The sequence below is a fragment of the Culex quinquefasciatus genome, chromosome 1 (assembly GCF_015732765.1).
Source record: "Culex quinquefasciatus strain JHB chromosome 1, VPISU_Cqui_1.0_pri_paternal, whole genome shotgun sequence".
NCBI lineage: Eukaryota > Metazoa > Arthropoda > Insecta > Diptera > Culicidae > Culex > Culex quinquefasciatus.
Window position 1 is genome coordinate 99,216,533 of NC_051861.1, and position 12,762 is coordinate 99,229,294.

General features: G+C 41.7%; 3 protein-coding genes across 4 annotated transcripts in view; 1 reads left to right on the forward strand and 2 right to left on the reverse strand.

Moving 5' to 3' along the window:
• Positions 1-287: 287 nt before the first annotated feature.
• Positions 288-2,460, forward strand: LOC6045227 (pyruvate dehydrogenase [acetyl-transferring]-phosphatase 1, mitochondrial). Its single transcript, XM_001862568.2, has 3 exons — positions 288-674; positions 806-1,114; positions 1,181-2,460. Exons 1-3 carry the CDS (start codon positions 534-536, stop codon positions 2,147-2,149), a joined length of 1,419 nt encoding a protein of 472 aa, XP_001862603.1. The 5' UTR covers positions 288-533; the 3' UTR covers positions 2,150-2,460.
• Positions 2,461-3,252: 792 nt separating this feature from the next.
• LOC6045214 (negative elongation factor B) lies at positions 3,253-5,293 on the reverse strand. The gene is given in 3 exon segments (XM_001862569.2): positions 3,253-3,863; positions 3,866-5,022; positions 5,087-5,293. Coding segments are annotated over 3 exon segments (1,770 nt in total). The 5' UTR covers positions 5,164-5,293; the 3' UTR covers positions 3,253-3,327.
• A 2,380-nt stretch (positions 5,294-7,673) lies between these two features.
• Positions 7,674-12,762, reverse strand: part of LOC6045215 (ras-related protein Ral-a) — an 82,577-nt gene continuing 77,488 nt past the window's right edge. Inside the window, exon 5 of one of the 2 annotated variants that reach the window (XM_038250552.1) lies at positions 7,674-8,364. In XM_038250552.1, the coding sequence (XP_038106480.1) occupies positions 8,260-8,364 (105 nt within the window). In that variant the 3' untranslated portion in view covers positions 7,674-8,259. Of the gene's footprint in view, positions 9,368-12,762 lie in introns of both variants that reach the window. The other variant, XM_001862570.2, reaches the window with a different exon arrangement.

Genomic DNA, 12,762 nt, shown 5'->3' on the forward strand with positions numbered 1-12,762 from the left:
TCCGAAATCTTTGTATTTTTGAGTGAAAAAAAAATCAAAACTCACTCCGTAGAATGTGGTCATAGAAAAATCATTCGAGAATTTTGAATAAAATTAAAAAAAAAAACAAACAATACAACATAAAAAAGCGAAAAAAGGATGAAACCGGCCGATTTCGTAGGGAATATTATGCTCATAACCCAAATTTGCGTTCGTCCAATGAGCGTGTTGGTCTTACACTTTCTTGGGGTACTCTACTGTTTGACAACCCAAGCTGGAAACGCATCGACGCACCCCTCGCGAGAAACGTCAAAAATTCCTCGCACGAAATCGCAACTGACAGAGAAGAAAACTAATCAGATGTGCGTGTTATGTGTGCAATTTTCGCGAATAAATTGACGAAAATCTAGTTGAATTGTGCATATTTTACCGTAAATAACCCCCGGTCTGCAATGGATACCTAATTGCCACGTTCCGTGCCGTTAGTAAACGCGTAATCCCAGTCAATTGCAGAGATACAAATTATCGCAAAGTTAAAACAACCCCACAAAAGAATGCCTGCCCTCGCCCAAAAGCTGCTCGTTCTGCGAAGTCATCTGCTGCCGCTGGTGGCCGGCCACCAGCGCAGCAGCAGCTTCCACCAGGCCGCGGCCCGCTACCGGCCGTCCGGCCCACCGAAGCTGTCCCCGTACGATGTGAGTGCAGAGCGGCGGCTCCGGCCGCGCTTTTAACCTTCAAATTTGTTTCTTGTGTTTACAATTTGCATGGTTGGACAGTGGGTTCGAATGGGTGGATTAATTGGTCAAAATTTAATTTTTGTTTTTAGGTGAATTGCATTCTTCGCGGGAACGAGCACACCCAGGAGTTTGGGAGCGGGTCGGTGAAGAGTTACGACACGAACCAGCTGGCGTCCAACTCGCCGATCGAGGACTCGCGCACCGAGGGCAGCTGCGTGCACACTTCCGGGCTGCTGTTGGGCATATTCGACGGGCACGCGGGGCCGGCCTGCTCGCAGGTGATTAGCAAACGGCTGATGCGGTACCTCGCGGCATCCCTCGTTCCGCCTGACGATTTGAAGACGCACCTGCAGAACGGTGCCCAGAGTCAGTCGTTTGTGGATTGTCACAATGATAAGGTAATCCTGGGGGAGAGGTATTTGTTGAGATCTTCGGGAGTAAACATTTGCTCTTTCACTTTGCAGCTCGAGTTTGTCAGCGAAATCAAGGACATTTACGAGCGTAGTTTTGAGATTTTTGCCAACGAGTTGACCAACACCACGCTGGCCGGCTTCCAGATGCACCAGGTGCTGGAGAATGCGTTCCTACGGCTCGACCAGGACCTGTCGCGGGAAGCGCTGGAGAGTCCGAGCATCCGGACGATGTCGGTAGCGATGAGTGGAGCGGTAGCGGTGGTCGCCCACATCGACGGTCCACATCTGCACATAGCCTCGACGGGGGACTGTTCGGCCGTGCTGGGGACGGTAACGGACACTGGCCAATGGATCGCAAAGAAGCTCACCAACGAACACAACAGCGACAACGTGGGCGAGGTGCGTCGACTGCTGAACGAACATCCGGCCACCGAACGGGACACCGTCATCCGTGGCGAGCGCCTCCTCGGCCAACTCGCTCCCCTGCGCGCCCTCGGTGACTTCCGTTACAAGTGGACCCGCGAACAGCTCGAACAACTCGTCGTGCCCCAGTTCGGTGAGCACGTGATCGCACCGTACTACCTCACTCCGCCCTACCTGACGGCCTGCCCCGAAATAACCCATCACATCCTGACGCCCCGCGACAAGTTCCTCATCCTGGCCAGCGACGGCCTCTGGGACACAATGAGCCCCATGCAGACGGTCCACCTGGTCGGCGAGCACATGTACGGCAAAGCCTTCCTCCAGCCGCTCAAACTGCCCAAACACGACATCACCTTCGACGAAATCAGCCAAATGCTGAGCACGCGCAAGGCCGGCCTCCAGAAGAAGCCCCTCGACCGGAACGCCGCCACCCACCTGATCCGGAACGCGCTCGGCGGCACCGAGTACGGCGTCGAGCACTCGAAGCTGTCGCACATGCTGTCCCTGCCGCAGGACATTGTGCGGCTGTTCCGCGACGACATCACCATCACCGTGGTGTACTTTGACTCCGAGTACCTGCGGAACTGCCCCACCTAGCAGCGGGCCCGGAAGGCGACCACCGCAGCAGCAGGTGGGCCGCAGGGGAAGCGAAACGAGCGGTAGTTCACGGAGAGGGGGGGCGCATTTAGACGTGATCGCGAAAAAAGTGTGCTTTAATTCAGTTAACGATGTATAAACAACAACAAAAAACTAGAAACTTGTACAGAAACAACGTCGTCGCTTTGTTTTGTTCGTTTGAATCTTTTTTTTCGTATTGCCTAAACGAGCGGTTGTTTCGCTGTTGGCACTGTCGAGCTACATTTGTACGTTTTATTAAATGGAAAATAAAAATGTTTAAATACTCGAAATTAAGCTACTTTATTTTTACATGAAAAAATCCAGCTCTGTTGTTTGTACTTATGGCATGGAGACGACTCCTACACCTGGAATGACTTAACGGCCTAACAACCAAGGCCGGGACCGACATTTTACTTCCTCATCCGATGGAAGGTTACAGCAGATGGGAATCGAACCCAGAATCATCCGCTTACAAAGCGGACAGCGTAACCATTCGGCCACGCACTGCCACGTTTACGTTTTCTATTACTTTTAAATAACAAAAATGTTTTAAAAAAAACAGAAATTTAAACAAAAACTTCAAGTAATAGATGTATTTTCTTAGTTTTTTACATTTATATAACGTAAATTCTTTACATTAATAACCAATTTTATACATATGGCCCGCAAGCTCATTTGAGCTTCAAAATTGGCCCGGCATCCAAAAACTTTGAGCACCCCTGCTTCTTTTCCACGAACCTTTGAGAATCTGAGTGCAAAGAAGAAAATGGGTCCAGCCATCGTCCGATGGGCAGCCTACCGGAATAAGCAACCCAACCTGACCCAATGCAGGAATTGCCTCCGCCTGGCACACGGAGCCAAGAATTGTTATCTCAAAAGTCAATGCAACAACTGTGAGCGATTCCACAAAACGCAACAGGGTAAAGTCGAAAATAGCTTCTTTGGTCATAGGGAACTCCCCCACAAAGTTTGAGCCAAATCAAAAAATACAAATAAAATCCATTTCCGGTCTTGGTAGAGAATTGCTCACTATCATTCAGAATTGGCATTACATTACATTGTTTAAAAATAAAACGAGCTGATTTTGAAGAAAGCATTTATTTCCTAGACATCGCTACACGACACACCACCATCATCATCTTAAACCTAACTGAATCCTAAACATAATGCGGCCCGGGCGTGGGCACGCTCTTCAGCGGCGAATCAAAGTCCGTCTCCATTGGCTCCGGGACCGGTTCCTGGGCGTGGGCGACCATCACGCGCTTTTGCAGACTCTCGTACAGTTTGTGTACGTTTTCGTGGTGCTGCGCGTTCGGCTGGAGTGCCTTCATCAACGTTTGCAGCCGGCCGTGGCGCTGGGGCAGCTTCTGGTGCACGTACCAGAGCAGTTTGAGCATGTGCCTCGTGACGTTGTCCCGGGTGAGCCCGGCAAACAGAAACTCGTCAAACAGCCCCGTGCAAAAGTCTTCGCTGCCGAACTCGTCCGACATCGGGATGATGAGGGCGATCAGCGAGTGCAGGAACGGATCTTCGTAGGCGCGGTCGTCCTTGCAGGAAGCCAGGATGGCCATCACGCGAAGAATGCCGACGCGGTCCTTTTGTCGGGCGGTGTGCAGTGTGTAGTACATGGCGAGGATCGAGGCGACCGAGCTTTCCTGGATGTACGCTTCGACGGCATCCGGTGCCGGTCCGAGTGCTCAATGGTGGTGATGGCACTTTCGCGCTCATCCGGCGGCAGTTTGGCGTGCAAATTGCGCACCTGGTCGTCCACCATGAGGGACATCAGCGCGGGGAGAAACTTGGTCACCACCTGACTGTCCAGCTTGGGCTCTTTAAAGTCCTGCGAATCGATCATGATCCACGCGGACAGTCCGAGGGCCAACATTCGCAACAGCAGGATGAGAATCGTGTTCTCTCGTGGCAGTCCTTCGTTATTGATGAGATGTTGAAGAATTTTAATCGCCGAAGTCGCCAGGAAGTTGATCGCGTACGGATCACAAAGAGTCATCGATAAATCTCCAAGAACCTGCTCCTGGCCGCGTTTGATGTTGTCCAAGAAACCCTGCAACTCCCGGGACCGCTTGATGTCCACGTTCTTCTCGCGGATGCACGCGTCCAAACACCACGTAAACTTGTGGCACGGGTCTACCGAAATGATGTCCTGCACTTCCAAATCGTGCAGCGCCATCAGCAGTTCCGCCCTCAGCGTACAATAATGAACGTTCCTCGTGCGCAAAAACAGTGTCCTCAAAAACTGCAACACCATATCGTACAACTTGACGCTGTTCCCGATCATGTGGGCCAACTTCTGCACCACTTCTCCCTGCCGCCGAACCTTCGGCGTAGGCGTAAAGAACAAATTGTTCAAATTCAAGTGATCAAACAAAATGTGCTCCTTCTCCCGAATATACTGCGACAACAACGGCGACACCTCGTCCCCAAACAGCGACTGATTATCCCGCCAAATCTGCCGCTTCACCTCGGTGTCCGTGTCCTGGTACAGCTCCCGATCGCGCACCAAAATCCGCAAATACTTATCGTCAATATGCGCCGTGTTCCGCAGGATGCACATCACCACCGGCCGCAACGCCTTGACGCGCACCACCGGGAAGCTCTTCACCAGCAGCTCCTTCAGCTTCCGATCCCTCTCGCGACCCTCTTTCGCCCCGAGCTCATTAATATGCGCAATCAACTTGTCCCGCAGCTCCTCCAGCACGCTCGTATGGAAATCCAACCGCCGCACGCCGTGTAGATCCAACAGGGGCAACATCGGACGCAACGACGGCAGCAGAATCCCGTTCTCCAGCTGGAAGTTTTCGATCGCCTTCAGCGGATCGTCGCAGCAGGACAATCTGGAATCCAAAGTCAACTTCGATTAACAGATTCAAAACACGAATGGATGGAGGAGTTGCTTACGCGTCACGCAGATACGCCTGGCCCGGAACGTTGACCTCTTCCAGGCCGGTGCCGGGGAATTTCGGTGGCGCCGACATGATTGCGGTACTTTGTGGCGCGGTCTTGCAGAAATCGGGCGTGAAAACACGGAAAATTACGGATGAAAACAGATTGTTGTGACACGGTTGACAAAACAGACGCCACCCACCGCAATGAAAACACAAACGAGTTGGGGCGTTACGGAATTCCATGTGACAGAAGGCGTTACGGTTTTATGGCGTTATTGAGTTTTTGAACTTTTGCTGCATGGGCAGTACACGCGTTTAAAAATAAACGCAAAACCAAGAAAATTTAAAAACTTTTCTTCAATCTTGGTTATTGGTTTTGTCTAAATCATGGGCCAAATCAAGTTTTTTTTTACAAAATTTCGGTTTTGTTCGAACGCGAATCAATTCAACACGGAACGTCGGATCGAGGTGCTCTTTGTTGCGTTGGGTTCGTATAAGTCCAAGGAATGTTCTTACGCCTAAATGTTACAACTTTGGCCACTCTGGAACCGATTCCGGAAAATCTGCAGATTGTATGGGAAAAATTACGTAAAATCAAATTTTGATCACAGGAGGCTGAATAGGCAAACAAGCTTAAAACGTCAACAAACGAAAAAAGGGCAGGGAAAAGCTTATAAACATATGAAACACAATAGCTTGTACGACCTTTTCAAAAAGAAACTCTAGAAATGCGGTCCTAAAGCTCTATGTAAATGTTTATGTTCAACGGAGTCCTAAACATCTCCCAAAGTTTGGTAACGATTGGTTAAGTCCCCACTTTGCATAAAGCGATTATTTTTTTTACGGGAACAATTTTTTTGGGTTTTGATATTTACAATTGACAACTTTTTGAAGTTTGAGCTTTAAAAACAAAAAGAATTATAAATTTAACGCCTTAAACTTTTACTTGGTAAGCCTGTATGACGGTAGGATGAACAAAAATGACTTTTTGGCGGGCATTCAGGGGTTTGTTCCGGTGGGCATACTGAGCCCAAATCCCAAATATGAGCTTGATTGGACGTAACAGGAGTTGGCACTTTGCATTTGAATTTTCAATGGGATTCAGAGATTTAAAAAAAAAATATTTTTTTAAGCATTTCGGCCACTGAAGCGTTTAGTTTTTTTTAAACATCACTGGCGTGTAGGGCGAATCCTTGAGCAAGTTTTGGTACATACATAAAACATTGAAGAGCAGTTCTCTACGAAATCGATCTTTTTTTTTTTTGAATTTTAATTTTTGTATTTTTTAATCCGGCTGAAACTTTTTTGTTGCCTTCGGTATGCCAAAAGAAGCCATTTCGCATCCTTAGTTTGTCCATATAATTTTCCATACAAATTTGTCAGCTGTCCATACAAAAATGATACATGAAAATTCAAAAATCTGTATCTTTTGAAGGAATTTTTTTTCAAAAATTGAAGTATCGGTCGCAAAAATTTTTCAACTTCATTTTTCGATGTAAAATCAAATTTGCAATCAAGTACTTTAATGAAATTTTCATAAAGTGCACCGTTTTCAACTTATAGCCATTTTTAGGTAACTTTTTTGAAAAAAGTCGCAGTTTTCCATTTTTTCATGTTATAGCCATTTTTAGGTTACATCATAATTTGTTTGGTAAAGCGGTATACGCACTTCGGAAGGAACCGGTCAAGAAAAAAATCAAATGGGCAGCAGCAGCTGCGCAAGCAAGTCAGAGAGGGTAAAGAAAAGCCCCAAGTAATCGCTCCCTCTCCTTTGTTCTGCTGTTCGTAAAGCTGTTTCTTGACCCCTTTTTTCCCGATCTGCATACAAGCCTTAATCCAGAATTACAAAAAAGATAATTGCTTATTTTTTTTCATAAACTTATTTTTATTAGGTCCTTTCGGTACTGGGACCTGGTTAGGACCGAGTCGGCTTTTGTAATTACATTTGACTTAATAATTACAGAGGATCTTGTGTGTAAATGTTAGTGGGAGGGGAGCCGATTACCCGCGGCCTACTCGGGGTTAGTAGGGAAGGGATTGATGTTAAAGACAGGGCGTGGGAAGGGAAGGGGGATTGTGTAGGGGTCTTGGTTGGCTCTTCTGGCCTTTGCGTTTTGTCCTCAGCCGCAACTCGGATTCCAGCTGCTGGGGCGGTCTTGCTTTGCTTCCGGTGCAATCCAGAAACGACGGCTTTGTGCGAAGGCGAGTTATACTAACAGAAGGAAAACTAACTGAAGGAAAACTAACTGGAAGAAAACTAAATAGATATTTTGGAATCTGAGAGGAACTGATAGATCGGATAGAGAACATCAAGGTCAAATTGAGATAACGCGTCTCGCATCGGGATTTCTGGTGGTCTTCCATAATTGCTTATCTGATAGGAAGATGTAATGCAAGATTACGTAATCCCAAATTACAACAAATTTAAAATCCGATCTCAGAAGGATTACAAAAAACGAACACCAAAAAGTGGATTCAGACCTCAAATACGACTTTTCTTAACCGTTTCCTTATACTTTTGGACGCCACCTCTTAAAAAAATATGTTGAAAACGTATATTTGGTAGTTTCGGATCCAATACATTCAAACAGTTGCACAACCTTTTACTGTAATTGTAGTCTTTATTTTTGTTTTTATTTCTGAAGAGATTGTTTATTTTTCCAACCAGCTTCCGCCAGTGGATTTCAGCTTGAAAATAAAAACTTAACTCTCATTTTGTTTAGTTTGCTCTTTCCATTCTTACCTTACCACACTGTTTGTTGTTTTGTTTTTGTTTTGCTTGTTTGCTTTTGTAATATCGCTGGCGAAATGTTTTGTTTCAATAGTTGTTGATTTATAGTACTTGCTGGATGAATGTGGTGTGAGTGTTTCTGGGTATTATTTTCGACTACTAATGTTTGTTTGTGGATATTTTTGTTGTTGTTGCGAGAAACTAAAAATACAAGCATTTAAAAGCTGATTTCTTCCCCTTTTTTCCGATACAATTTTGTACAACGACTATCTTCATAATATAGAAACTGATAAAAACAATCTGGTTTACGTCACATGTAGGATTCAAAGGTTTTATTATTGCTTACACGAGAAACACTGGAGAGGCTAGCAAAATAGTTTCATAAATCAGCGCAATTTTTTTTGAGTATCTCTTGAGGGACGACATTCCTGGGCGGGAGGGTGGCATCGGCGCGTCTACAGAAGCTGGCAGCATCGGCGCGTCTCCCGCTTCGGCTGCTGGACCGTTTCCTGGCTCTTTTTCTTGCGATTCGAAATGTCCCGAATGAGATCGTAGAAAATCTACGAGGCGTTTGTGTGTGTGCAGAGGACATTTTTTCCAACAAAACAGAAGAGTTTTAAAAAAATGATGAAGAAACGTAAGATTATGCTATGATGGGTACAATCCAAACGACAACGATTCTGATGAAATTTGAGCAAACATATACAAACACACTCACTTCACTTCAAAATGTGGACAAACAATTTCAACCTTAGTCAAAATTTACGACATCCATCAAAATCGCATCCGTTTCATCACACTCTCCTTGTAGCGTATTCTCTCGCGACGCAGATTTATGCTCGCGCAGAACTTCAACATAAGGGAGAATGCGAAAAAATATGGGAGAGAGATTCTCTCGGAGAGAAATTGTTTTGCTCTCTGTCGGATATCGTAAATTTTGACGCTTTCTTTGATGTTTTGAGCGCAGCATAGCTTTAATTCGTAAATTTGTATTATTCCAGCATTTTTCAAACAAGCGCATCATACGGGGTTAAAAGGGCAAATCAAACGAGTTGTGTACAAAGCCATATGACAAAACAATAAAATAAACAGCGACAAAAGCAGCAGTTTAGCTTAAGCTAAATAATGTTTATTTTTTTTATTAATTTTATTCCTTCGCGTATCATTTAGATCATTTTTAACTAACATAAAAAATCCGTAAGATTTAGGGATCCTATTCGCTCTGACTTACATCCAATTACATCCGGTTCTACTCGTAATCAAAAATGATACAGCTTAAACGTAAAGTTTTAATTAAAAAAAAAGAAACGAGAGATGTAACCCCGAATGGGGGCGCGTGTATTTGTATGTGTATGTATTTTGTTCTGTTGCTCTTGCGTCGCTTTCATCCGCGTGTGTATGTGTGTTGTGTTGCATATGTGTGTTCGTGTTTGTGTGTCGCCCTCTCTATATCAGCGTGCACTTGATTTTCCTTCGTTTCGACTTGTCTTTGGCGCGCCCGTTGGTCGTTTTGGAGTCTTCCGTTTTTCGCGAGCGAATCTCGCGCATCAAGTCGAAGAATACCTGCGAAAGAAGAAGGGGTGGGGGAGAGAGAGCGAGACAAACGCGCGTACACGAGAGAGAAAGAGCGAAAGGGATAAAGGTGTGTGTGAGATTGAGGGTTTTCAAAAAAAAGAGAGGGGAAAGCTATGCGGAAGTGGTGCAAAGCTGCGTACGTAGCTGATAGGTTATTTTGCTTTTAAACTTTTCTAAAAATGCATCTGGCACTAAGAGCTTATCATTGCGAACTTAAATCATAAACATTTTGTAACAGGCAATCATGAGAAATCATTCTACGTTAGGCCGTTGCAAATATTTTTCAAAGACACGCGGAAAAAATCAGATTTTTGAGGTAGTTTTTTCACAAAAAAAAACAAATTTCCAAAATCCGTATTTAAGATTTTTTTATTTTTAATATAAATAATAAATTGCCATTTTTAGCCATAGAAGAAATATGGAAAAAAAATTGGCGGCGATTGAAAAAAATGTGAAAAAAAACTAAATTTACATTTTTTTTCACTACAGAACTTTTGATTGTTAAATTTTAAAAAAGCTTCATGTTTTTAAACCCAAAAATCAAAATATTAAAAAAATAAAAAAAATATTGATTGGGGGAAATAGATTTATTTTAAGGTTATCTTCGATAATATTATCGTCTAACGATAACGATAATTCGGACGATAACTCATTTTTAAAATCTGTTAAATTTTTAATGCATTCGCTAATAATATATTTTTTGATAATGTAGTAAGTTTCAAAGCACAAATACAGAAAATTGCACAAAATACCCTATTTTTTGAAGTATTCAATTTTTTATAATTTGTAATATGGGTATCAAACGATTCGAAATTTTGCATGCATTTTCACTGTTTTAGAGTTTTTGTTAATGAAATTACTCAAATATTCACAAAATGCCGTATTTTCGCTAAAATATTATTTTTTATAATTCGCAATATAGGTATCAGACGATTCTAAATTGTGCATGTATTTTCACTGTTTCAGAGTTTTTTTTAATGAATGACTCAAATTTTAACAAAATACTATATCGAACGATTCGAAATTTTACATTTATTTTAATTGTTTTAAAGATATTTGAATAAAATACAAAAAAAATCACAAAGTACCGTATTTTTTAAAGTACTCCCAACTTTCATAGTTTGCCATATGGGTATCAAACGAAGCAAAATTTTATTTATGTTTTGACTATTTGTCATGTGTTATTTTAATAAAATACTAATATTTTCACAAAAAATTGTATTTCTTTGAAACCACCAAATTTTTCAAAATTTGCTTTATGGGTGTCAAACGAAGCGAAATTTTACCTGCATTTTCACTGTTTTAGAGTTTTTTGAATGAAAAACTTTTTTTTACAAAATATCATATTATTTCGAAAATACTAAATTTTTATTATTCGCAATATGGGTATACAACGATTCGAAATTTTGCATGCATTTTTACTGTCTAACCCTCTGCAACCCAACTCCGCCTTTAGACGGACTTCGATTAAAAAAATCGCAAAAAAAAACATTTTTCAACAAATTTTTGATCTTTTAAAGGCATTGGAAAGAAGAACTTTTATTTTTTTTTGAAAATTTAAGAATTGAAAGTTTGACTTGTTTTTTTAATGACATTTTTAAGTGTGTTTTTACTAACATTGCCTTTATGTTGAGTAAAAAGAAGTTTGCAGTAATTTTTGTAGAATATGCCTCTACGCATTTTTTTTACCCTTAATTATCATTATAAGGGTAAAAAAAATGCGGTGCAATTTTAAAGCAGAAAATGTGAAAACAAGAAAAAACTGAAAAAGTTACCAAATACTACCAAAAACAAACATGAACTAAACAAGATAAATGCAAATTGAAATAATAAAAATAACACAAGAAAAACATCAAAAAAGAGAAGTAAAGTGTTTTGTAGAACAAAAATTGCTCAAAGTGACCTCCTCAACACGGGACAAATAAAAAAAAAATCGAAAAAAAAGTTGGGCAGTAGAGGGTTAAGAGTTTTTTGCCTTCCTCACCTTACTGAGGCAAGGCTTTAAAAAAACGAAACTATTGGCACTACGCCCCCCGGGGCATGGCCTTCCTCTAACGTGGGATTTCTGCTCCAGCGCCTCTGACGAGACAGGAGAAACCGGGACCGACGTTTTACTTCACCATCCGATAGAAGCTCAGTGGATAAGGCGGGAATCGAACCCACGTCTCATAGCATCATCGGGATCGGCAGCCGAAGCCGCTACCCCTGCGCCACGAGACCCACACCCATCTTGACACGAAGCGAAATTTTACCTCTTTTTTCACTGTTTTAGTATATTCGAGAAAATACAGTATTTTGTGAAAATTTTAGTATTTTATTAACAAAACTCTAAAACAGTGAAAATGTATGCAAAATTTCGAATTGTTTTTGGTATTGAAAATTATAAAAATTGGAGTACTTTCTAAAAAATACGGTATTTTGTGAAAATTTCAGTGTTTATACTTTGAAACTTTTTATATTAACAAAAAAATATTTACGAAGAGGAAGCTTGTAAAATTAAACATCATTTGGTTGGTTTTAGTCAATTTTAGAAATATATTAAATATAAGTTATCGTAAAATTATCACCGATAGAATTTTCGGAATAACGATAGCGATAGATTATCGTTATCGTCCCGACGATAACGGTAGAACTATCCCTGTCGTTATCGAACCTCGATATTTTATCGTTCACAACCTTGGAATTTTTGTAACAAAATGTTTGTTTGTAAAACGACAAAAAAATTTGTTTAACTTTATTTTGGACAGTCCTCTTCAATGTCTACAACTTTGCCGAAGACACACAATCGATCAGACAAACTTTCGAATATGCCAAAAATAGTATTTAGACTTGTATGGATGAATCAAAGAAAATAAGATAGACGAGATGTTACTCTCTGGGTTCCACTCAAGCTGTCTTTTAAGAGGGTTCCAACCAAGCGACAAAACCTTCCATGATCAAGGTTGGAATTACATTTAAATGAGTAATTCTAAAACATATAGGTAGTGCGCCCATCCCGGGATTTTTCCAAAACCGGTAATTCCCGAATCCCGGGATTTTTCATAATTTGTCCCGGGAATTCCCGAAATTGAAAACATATCAAATTTTGGTCTAGAAATTCAGATTTGGTTGTGGAAATAAGTAATCGATAAGCATTTTAAAGCATTAAAATTTGTATTCGGTATATAACAGCATTAATTTGGTAGGGAAAATTGTTAAAATTTTTGTTTACAGATCCGCAAAATGCTTTGCGCCTTAGATATTTTCTATTAAATTTTATTTATTTAAAAAAAGACTTATTATCATATTCACGTATATTTATGACTTTGAACTTGAAAAAAGCATACTATTTTAAAAATTATTTAAATTTTCATCATAAACCGGCATCTGGAGCAAGTCAGGAC